This window comes from Morone saxatilis, unplaced genomic scaffold (genome assembly GCF_004916995.1).
Source record: "Morone saxatilis isolate NCDOM2014 unplaced genomic scaffold, NCSU_SB_2.0 Contig24, whole genome shotgun sequence".
Classification (NCBI taxonomy): domain Eukaryota; kingdom Metazoa; phylum Chordata; class Actinopteri; family Moronidae; genus Morone; species Morone saxatilis.
In genome coordinates this window covers 15,022,878-15,032,875 of record NW_023339807.1, presented here as the reverse complement: position 1 = coordinate 15,032,875, position 9,998 = coordinate 15,022,878, and the positions used below count along the sequence as shown (strand labels likewise).

The 9,998-nt window shown below is 43.2% G+C and overlaps 2 protein-coding genes across 2 annotated transcripts in view; both read right to left on the bottom strand.

Annotated features, from left to right (window-relative positions):
* Positions 1-4,211, bottom strand: part of znf687a (zinc finger protein 687a) — a 9,000-nt gene extending 4,789 nt beyond the window's left edge. The window contains exons 1-5 of the mRNA XM_035672499.1: positions 4,105-4,211; positions 1,688-3,626; positions 724-979; positions 409-632; positions 116-300 (exon numbers count right to left, since the gene is read on the bottom strand). Coding sequence (XP_035528392.1) covers positions 116-300; positions 409-632; positions 724-979; positions 1,688-3,604 — 2,582 coding nt within the window. The 5' untranslated portion in view covers positions 3,605-3,626; positions 4,105-4,211. The remainder of the gene's footprint in view (positions 1-115; positions 301-408; positions 633-723; positions 980-1,687; positions 3,627-4,104) is intronic.
* A 572-nt stretch (positions 4,212-4,783) lies between these two features.
* Positions 4,784-9,765, bottom strand: psmd4a (proteasome 26S subunit, non-ATPase 4a). The gene is made up of 10 exons (XM_035673024.1): positions 9,707-9,765; positions 8,534-8,674; positions 8,337-8,451; positions 7,907-7,993; positions 7,117-7,185; positions 6,775-6,990; positions 6,391-6,499; positions 6,123-6,260; positions 5,318-5,373; positions 4,784-5,236 (listed from the first exon to the last, which is right to left on the bottom strand). The coding sequence occupies exons 1-10, from the start codon at positions 9,730-9,732 to the stop codon at positions 5,066-5,068; spliced, it is 1,128 nt and encodes a 375-aa protein (XP_035528917.1). The 5' UTR covers positions 9,733-9,765; the 3' UTR covers positions 4,784-5,065.
* Positions 9,766-9,998: the final 233 nt, after the last annotated feature.

The following is a 9,998-nucleotide window of genomic DNA, read 5'->3' as shown; positions in this document are numbered from 1 at the left end:
GAGAGAGAGAGAGAGAGAACTGTTAAAAGCCAGAGAAAAGAGAGAAACCTGGGAATATAAATTGAATTTCTGTGGTATACTTTTGTTCTAACAACCACAGTGGAAGTTATCGCACCTGTATCCAATGCGGCGTGCAAAGTGCAAACAGGTCTCGTCCAGATGTGTTTGAAATTGCGGCTGCTTGGCTGTGCCCCCACACTCTGGGCAGATGTGAGGTTGGCAGCCTTGGTGGATGCGTTGGTGAGCTGCGGCACTGCAGCCGTTGGGCAGGAGCATGGGAGGAGAACACTCTGTGCATGGCTGGAGAACAGAGGAAGAACGTAATGAGAGTTTATTTAGAGCTCATTTTTATATCGTTGGACAACAAACAAAACTTGTTGCTCTTTTCCTTACACCCAAAAGACTCACAGTGGTTTGTGCTGGTTTGATTTCTTGGAAATGCTCAGCCACTTCTTCTTTGCTGCTGAACTGAGCCTGACACTCAGGACATTTATTAGCGCTGTACTGCACTGCCTCTGTTTTCTTGTTGGATATTGCTTTATGTGTCTGGGATGTTGGGTTTAGCGTGGCCTGGCTTAAAAGGGATGATGACGGTCCTGAAGAGGATGACAGAAGAGATGGAGAGATCCCACCTGAGGAATCAAGGAGAAAAATAATCACGCACAGGAATCACATCTTTAAAAAAAAAGAAAAAATTAAACAACAGAAACAATGTTCACCAACCAACTGCAGTAGGTTCCTGCTGGCCAATCATCTGCTCCACAGGTACAGGTTTCATGACCAGGTGTGAACACTGCATGATCAGGCCTCTCTCCTTGTGCTCCCTGGCATGTAACAGCAGGCTGCACTTGTTGAAGAAGGCCAAACGCTTGGCGCAGTGATTACAGGTCACCTCAATCCTCAGAGAGCGCCGAGCGTAATGCCGCGCCAAACTCTGCTCCAGGGCAAAGGCGTCGCCACACTCCAAACAGCGGTAACCCTGCAAGGGATCAAACATTCATCTTTATAGATAGATATATTATACTGCTATATGCTAAGTAATACAATGCTGTAAAATTATAATTAACAAGGCCGATTTAAGCCTAGTTCTGTTGAAAGAATTAAGCCTGTCAGGATCACTATGAGTGTGACACTTTGTTCATAATGCATATCAGATGAGTTGTACTGCACACATCCTCTTCCTGAACATTTTACATAAACCGAGTTATCTCCTATCTTTGGGGTTGAGTTGGGCTGCTTGTCATTATCAGACTGAACTTTATCTGTTAAGCCAAACAGCAAGATAGATTTAATAATCTGTTACGGGTTTGTGGCGGGGGTCCCCTTGTTTACACAATTAGGGCTGCAACTAACAATTGCAACTAACTGATTAAATTGATTAAGTGATTTGTTTTCCCCCTAAAATGTAAAAAAAATAGTGAAAATGTCCATTACAATGTGCCAGAGTCTACGATGTATTCAAATGACTTGTTTGTTCCGACCAACCATTAAAAACCCAATATATTTAGGTAACTTTCATGTATTGTAAAAACAGCAAATCCTCACATTTGGGCGGCTGAACACTGAATTGATGCTTTTGCATGTAAAACAGCAATTTATCCATTACCAAGTACTACCGACCAATTTTTATGTTTGACTATCAATCGACTACTTAACTGTATCAGCAATACACAAAATGACCGCTTACCTGTGCAGGCAGAGGAAGGCCCCACTCTGCAGGAAGAGGGGAGCTCAGATCTGGTTTATAGATGGGCAGCAGGTTCTTGTTGTTGAGGATCTTGTTGAAAGCTTCCACCAGGTTGGTCTGACTCTTGGATATAATTGCCCCTGTGCTGTTAACTATGGAGGCTGGTCTGCTGCTACTTTGGAGCAGAGGTGAGGGTGCGGGAAGCGTCATCCCACTGTTGAGACTTTTCGGGGCCAGGCTGCGAGTGTTGATCCCCCCGGGGCTGACTCTGGGAAAGGAGACCGAGACGGACGGCAGGGCGGCGCCTTTGGTGATGCTAACAGCTGTGGGGGAAACCTTAGGCTTGGTGTTCACGGTGGTCTTGTCTTTGACTGTACGGGCCCCTTCCTGCAGCATCGCCATTGCAGGCATCTGAGGTTGCTGTGATACCTCCCTCTTGGATCTTGTGTTGTGACGTTCTAGTGAAGGTTTTGGACTATCCACGCCTTTGGTAGCGGCTCTTCCGCTTCTTTTAGGTGCAACGCCAGTCACAGTCCTCGTGATGCTGCCTGTACGCGTTTTGATTTTAACTTTGAGGGGACGCAACGGAGATGCGACGGCCTCTGCAGCACTAGCAGACACAGGATCCTCAGTACCGGCGCCACAGCTCTCCTCGTCTACATTTTCTCCACCTGCAGCCAGCTTCTCGGTGTCACCCGCCCTGGCCTCTTTGCTGGGCTCACTTTCCATGAGCTCTTCTTGGGGACTTAAGTCCTTGTGGTTTGCTACTGCTGTCTGGGCCAAATCGGGGCTGTTGCTTCTCTTGGGGACTACGCCTGTCTCACTGGGTGGTGGGCTCTCGGGTGAGTCCCTCTCATCAATTACGTGCTCTGGGTATTTCTCCTCTTGGACAGATGTAGAGTCGGTGCTGACAGAGGGGAGGCAGTCCCGAGGGCTCTGTGGCTGAGGAGCTATGGGGGGAGAGCTGGGGGTGGTAGGTCGACCCTTCTCCTCAAGTTGGGGTTTAGGATTCGCAGGTGCCGAAGAAGAGAGAGGGGGCGGACGAGAAACAAAAGTGGTTTCGGGAGAGCCAAGCAGCTGCACTTTTGCCCTGTGTTTAAATTTGGGAGGAGAGGACATGAGAGAATCTGGGCTCTCCTGGATCACCAGTGGACTCCCCAAGTCGGGCTCTGAGTCATCTTCATCCGAGTGCATAACACGCATAATTCCAGCCTTACTACTTCCGTTTTGCGGTAAAGGGGACGATGGATTACTGAGGGGACACGTTTCCTCCTTCTGAGGGGAGCAAGGAGAAATGTGAGGGCCCACAGAGTGCGGGGAGGGAGGAGTTGAGGAGGTGGGGCCGGCACTGGTTGAGGACTGGAGGTAAAGGAGGGGCTTCAAACTGTTCATGACATCAGTCGTGTGCTGGACCGATCCCACATCAGCGCCGTTGTCCTCCTCATTTAGTGTGGACCTCAGTGGTGAATGCTGGGGCCATGGCTCTGTGTTGGACTGTCCCTGATCTTTGGGGACACATCTCTCAAAGCCATTGGCAATCTGGGGCTCCACAGGGGCCTCAGCAGGTGTTTTGGGACCAAACTGTGAGTTGAGGTCTTCAAACTTGACCTGAACCTGAGAGATTAAGCCACTGCTTGAAGGACTGTCTGTTTTGTCCCTGACAGACTTCTCCTCCTCTTCAAAAGACTCAGAGCGCACTGTGTTCTTCACAATAACACTGACCACAGGGGGGTCACTGTGTGAGGCGGGAGGGCAGGGAAAGCACGAAGGAGACCCACTCTCCCTCTCGCCAACATTATTCCCCACCTCGTCCCGTTCTTCCTCGGGGCTTGACTGAATGGCTTCTTTGGCATCAATGTCAGGAATGTCAAAAGCTGCCAGCAAATCATCAAAGTCTGGGGTCTTCATGTCCCCCATTGCCAGCCCAAGGCTTAAAAACCTACCGGGGCAACAAATGAGTCAGAGCAACGCATGCAATGTTGATTTAAAGCACAACACGTTGACACAACCGAGCTACAAAGTTAAACCTTTACGTCGGATTTAAACCGACATTGTGACAGCTGCTATCACAAGAGGGTCGACAGTGTTTGGTTAAAGCAAAACGGAATCGGTGGGATGTTGTTCTGCTCCGGACATTACCGAAACCCGACTAAAGAAACATCACGTTACACACATCTGCTGTGTTGAACCAACTCTCCTGTTGCAACAAGTGAGACATTCAGCGAACAGCGAGCGACACTTTAGCACGTATCTGCTAGCTGGCCTTGCTAACGTCAACCGGCCAACTTTGCTCAAGTTGTTAAAAATCTCTAATTAGCGACGTAAATCCAACACTCAGCTCATGTGGGACTGACACACAATCTGCACTGCGTGTTCTGCCCGCTGTAGTTGAAGCTAACATTAGCACACAGAATTACCTGATAGAAAGCGAAGTTGGTTCCTGACTTTACCCTCGGTCGCATACGTTGTTCGTCATCAGACTGTGCGACAGCGAGTTCCCAGGAGCCTCCGAAATGTTAACTGAGGTGTCACACAGACATACAGACACTTTTACAATAAGAGCTTCACTTTCTACGGTCAAACTGGTTGTTTTGTCATTAAGTCTGGGAAGATTTATGTTTATTTATGCTTACTTAACTCGTAAAAAACTGAAAAAGCTCTACATTTTTGGAGTTTTTCTACTTAAAATCACTCACAAATCGTGTTTACCTGCCTTTTAAGTTACATGAATGTATACAGTGCTGCTTTTTCTCACTTGCATAAGATTTGAGCACATCAGTCAGAGGTAATGTTAACATCTCTGTCTCTCCACCAGGCTGCGTCCACTTGTATGCATTCATATTCTTGTTCAATAAAGATCATCAAGTAATAATAGTAAAAGTATTCCCATCTTAAAATGGAAGTTTAAATGTGTGTTTTTCTGGGCACTTAATAAGACACCAGTGGAGTAATGCCAGATAAAGTATATAGATTTCAATCCAAAATTCACATATATTTTGGAAAAGTATCTTCTAATCATGAAAAAGGTCAATGTAATCTTGCTGTTGCAGCCAACACAACTATAAATAAATTCCAAGCATTAGATGAAGCACCACCTCGTATTCTGTAAATTTATTGAGGAAATCTGCCCGTGTTACTGAGAAGTTATATTACAAAAGAGTCAAAATTAAACATATCTGCTTGACACAAAAAAATTTAACCTATATTTGAAAAAAGGTAAAAGTTGTTTAGAGGTACACAGCTACATAAACATAAAGGATGAATGAACAAAATGGTTCCCGTATAGAGGAGAGTAATAACATAACTGTGAATAACACATGCAGTGCAATTCTCAGGTCTTTTTTATTTATCGTATATTTAGTTGCTGTCTTTGGGTGTTCATTTCTTTTTCTCCTCGTCCTTCTTGGTGTCAGGTTTAGAGCCCGTCTGGGAAGCCAGAGAGCCCATGGCGTTACGGATGGCCTCATTGTTGGGGTCGACTCCGGGAAGATTCTCCAGGACACTCTGAAGGAAATCTGGATCCTGCATAACATCGTAGTCTTCTTCATCCTGGACACAAAAAATGACATGTTGCTAGCAAGCACATTCAATCTGATTAAAAAGAAAAATTAGAACTTTTGAAAGCCTTACCTTAGCCTTACTGGAGTCCATGTCAGCTTCTGTGTCCATGTCCTCAGCACCAAACTCTGCAAGAAAAACGGAACAGAAATGTTGTTGGAGTAGAAAAATAACAGGGTTGTAATTTGTGGTCTATATGTTCTGAATGTACTGCTCTACAAAAAACACTTGAGTTCAAGAGTGAAATCCTCCTGGTGAATTATCGATTAGCATAAGTATTGCAGAATTAGGTGTGTTATTTTCAGTAATGAGCAATACCGAGCTTGTACTCTTACGCTGCATTCAGTGCATGTACAATACTCTGTAAATATGGACCGCAAATTAGTAAAAACTATTAAGCCGTATTCACACTACCCTGAATTCAGTCAGAGCTGACATTACATGGACTTCACCCTGCCAGCTCCTTAGTACATAAGTCTTTGTAACGTCCAATTAAGCCCACGTGTGAATAGAAGAGGTCACTGTCTGGAGAATTCACAGCGAGCAGGCGCATTGATGATGTTTTTTCTCTGTACTCTTTTCTGCTTGCCTGTATATTACTTTCCACTCTGTTGTTGATATTGTGGATATTTCCAAAAACTGGACTAATGTGAACTGCTCAATCAGCTGCAGGAACAGATTTTTATAGACTTAAAAGATACAGGGAAACCTAAAGAAACACATTTCCTCTTGGAAGCAGAAAATTATTAATATCTGTAAACTGAATTCTATGCATTTGCTATTGTTGACGTTATACATGCTGAATCTAATTTTGCATTAAAGGTTCAATCAATCCTCTGGTCATGGAAATTTAGAAAACTCAAAATCCATGTTTAACCTGCTCCTGCTCCCTGCATAGACATCTGCAGAGCATAGGCGATCTGTTCATCCTCGGTCATACGGCTGAAGTCTGGTAGAGCAGGTGTGGATGAGTCTGTATGGGGAACAGACATCTTCAACAGGGCATCCTCAGATTCTGCAAGAGAAAGACAGAAAAATATGCCGTGTGAACTCACTCACGTTTGGAGCAGTAAACCGTCTACTTAAGGAAGATGGGCAGAACTTGGCTTCTATGATAGCAAACCAAGTTGGTGGACATTTCTCACCATCTGTGGCAGGGGAGGAAATGCCAGCTTCGGCAGCTGATGCAACAGCGGCTCTGCGAGCTTCATCCTCCTGTCGTTGTCTTTGCTCCTCCATAGACACCCGCAGAGCCTAGAGAGAGGAGGAGGAAAAAAACAATCAGATCAAAACGACAGCCCAGCATTACTTTACATACTTACACACATCACGTAGCATGATGCCGTATTAATGTACAATAAAGAACCACTAAATGTGGTATAGAAGATAGTTGTGACGAAAACAGAAATTTGGATGAATAATCCAGAGCATTTTATAGGCAAAAGACAATAGAAGTGGTGATTACAGTGAAGTATATAAACTATACATATTACAGAAAACTCTTTTGTTGTCTTTCCCTGCTCTCTTACCAAGGCCAGCTCTGGGTCTGCGCTGGGATCCACTCCAAACTCAAAGTCACTGGCGCCCAGGCCCAACACTGCACCCCCCTCTCCAGCCAGAATGGGTGAGGACAGCAGGGCATCAGCCAGACTGGGGCCCGGAGGCACTGTGACCAGGTGGGAGCCTGCACCCTCTTTGCCATTCAGTGTATTGATAAAGGCCGTCAGCTTCTCTGTGTTCATTTCCTGCAGGGGTGAGAAAGAATGAGGGTAAGCCTGTGGACCACACAACAGTGTAGAGAGAGCAAAAATATACACGATAGCACAGACATTCAAGAGATTGAGTGTGTGTGGAGCTTGATGGGAAAATACCTCCTCTCCAAAGTTAATGACATCCACGTTGACCTTTTCCTTCTTTAGACGCTTTGCCATTTTAACCAGCTACGGGAAAATAAAAATACTTCAGCTGACACAAATACTACATGTTTTATCAGGAGCCTGAATGTTATATTAGTACACTGATGCTATCAGCCAATTTTTCCCACGGATAAACAGGTGCCAGTGTTATAAAAACGCATTACTGAGTAAGCTGGATAACAACACTGAATAAACCTAAAATAGCTCTTTTTACATTAGTTTTAGACTTTAAGATTTTCTGCGTTTTAATCAGCAATATTATCCAGATAATATCCTCCTTTGTGAAGGAAGCATCTGCTGTCTGCACATTTCCAATGACAATGTAATGGTACAATTTGCAGAAAAGAAACTATTAGTTGTAAGTTGTGCTTAACTTCTTAAAAAATAATATATTAATGTTTGCTGTTGAGTTTTTAAAATCCTTTACATAACCCAAAACTGTTATTTTACATTTATGGTTTACATTTATGAGAGCTGGCTTAATTATTCAATTATGTGTTTATATTGCCTTGATGTATACAGGCAGGTGTTCACATTTGCTCAGTATAACTATTTATCATTATTACTATTCAGAGAGTTACGAGCAGCATGCTTTTCCAAAAAAATGCCTAACATCCAATCCAAAGAAAATCCTTACAGTCTGATATTGTTCAAAGTCTCCTCCCTAGTTATCAGTATCAAAGCCACAAATCCAGTATTTGCTGGGTAATACATAATAACTAATCAACACAGTGACTTAACTCACTTCTTTTTCGTTGTCCTCCACTGGGCTGCCAACAAATGCAATAATGCGCATCTTGTGGTTTTTGCCCTGTCTGTGCTTCAACGCCAACTACAGAGGGAAACAAATGAAAAAAAAAATGAACTGACAAATGCATTTATCTGACACGAGGTCCAATAGATCTAGAACAGACATTTTGGCATGTCATAACAGGAAAAGCACAGGTGTACTTTATAACATTAATGATGGCTGCGTATCACTGGAGAGCAGAAGCACTCAAAGCTGAGTTAAACCAAGTTTGTCCATGTTTTGAATAAAGACTTTAAACCTCTCCATATATCCTAATGTTCCTGAAATTCACTTCACACATCGCGACCCTTTTCCAGCTTCTCTGTTGGTTCCCTGCAAGAGGAAGAGGTCAGAGGTCACTGTGTAACAAAAGTCACAAACTCACATGTGCCACCCTGATGCCGGTGCAGAAGCTGATGTTTCCACGAGGCTGCACAGCATGCAGCTTGGACAGTATCCTGCCTGTGTCTGGAGTCAGTGTGGTCAGCACCTCACAGTTGCTGCGCAGGGACATAACACTTGTGTCATTATATTAACATATTCTGAATGTCAGTACACTAATTCAAACACACTGCCTCTTACTTTGCCATGGTGATGAGGCCCACATTGTTTTCAGGGTTGCTGCGGGTCTTGGAGTGACAAACTATATTAACTGCGTCCTGCTGAGCCTGCAGCCTGGTGGGCAGAAAGTCTCCATTGCGCATGTACTCACTGTTGTCCACACTAAGAAAAATGAAGAGCAGTGTTAACAATTACTAGCTCTATTTTAAAATGTAAATTACATAGATTGGATAAATACTGGTTGTTGATGTAGGCCAAAAGCAACTGTGTATGTGAGCACTGTGAAACATGAAGGGACTGGACACTGAAAGTTCATTCATTCATCAATTAGTTGATCAACAGAGAATTACTCGCCAACCATTTTTATATGTTGTAAGTTGTACTTTTTAAGAATTTGCTGCTTTATGTTGTTTTATAGTGTTGTAAATGTTATATTTGGGACTGTTGGGTGGACAAAACATGAACACATCCCTTTGAGGAAAGCATTTGAACAGTTTTCTTACATTTAACAACCTGCTAAACAGATACAATAGCTATCAATATATAAAACATTTAAGAACATAACTGTGTAGCCCCATTGAACACAACAATCTGAACGCATATAATGGAAACCGATTAAAAGGTACTATTGTTTAACAAACCAGTGTTTTTACGTTGTGTAACGTTACTCTATCTGAACGCACACAAAACTGAAAGACAGCGTCTATTTGCGATAGTAACATGTTAGCTTTGTTTATTAGATTGGTCAAATAAAGACAACAATAGATCCCACTGAGCTGAACCTTCAGTCAATGACAGCTTTACGTTTGTTAGCCAGCTAGCTGACCGATGCTAACGCGTGAAACAAAGCCATTTTTATTTAACTTGAGGCGCAACCTGGACTTCACATTTTACGGACGTAAGGTAAGACACAACACCGAATAGCGTAGTAAACAAATAACCCATTAAATGTTCATAATCGGACTAAAGAGCCGCTGTTAGCTACGAGCTGGAGGCTCCTGCAGGCTAATGTTAGGTTGGAGTGACTCAGGGAATAGCTCGAGCATCTTCCACCAAAACAAAACAAGTAAACCTGCACCAATGTTTGTGACAAACGGCGGCAAAAGACACATGTTTCCTTTACCAAATGACTGCTCATTTTAAATAGAGTTAGCCCTTTCGGTTTGAACTTTAAACATATCTCTAATTCCTTACCAGACCATAGTACTTTCAAGCACCATCTTGACGTCTGTTGTTTAATACGTCATCGGGAGGATGGTTTATGGGTAATGTTGTTAAACTGAAAATAAATAAAAAACACCACAAATGTTAAGATTATTATTTAATATTAAAGAAATTATGGGATACAATGATGATTTGGTTAGATCTGTGCTCATATATAACTTTACTTGCTGTGTGGGGGTACATTAACTGTATATATAAGGTGGGGTACATTGACTGTATATGAGGTGGGGTACATTAACTGTATATGAGGTGGGGTACATTG

What these genes read in the sequence shown, in the direction of transcription:
- psmd4a (XM_035673024.1), bottom strand. Translation starts at nt 9,732, where the DNA reads ATGGTGCTTGAAAGTACTATGGTCTG. An exon ending in TGGAGGACAACGAAAAAGAA is followed by an intron (nt 7,186 to 7,906) that starts GTGAGTTAAGTC and finishes ATTTTCCCGTAG; the next exon opens with CTGGTTAAAATGGCAAAGCG. An exon ending in TATGCAGGGAGCAGGAGCAG is followed by an intron (nt 5,374 to 6,122) that starts GTTAAACATGGA and finishes TTTTTCTTGCAG; the next exon opens with AGTTTGGTGCTGAGGACATG.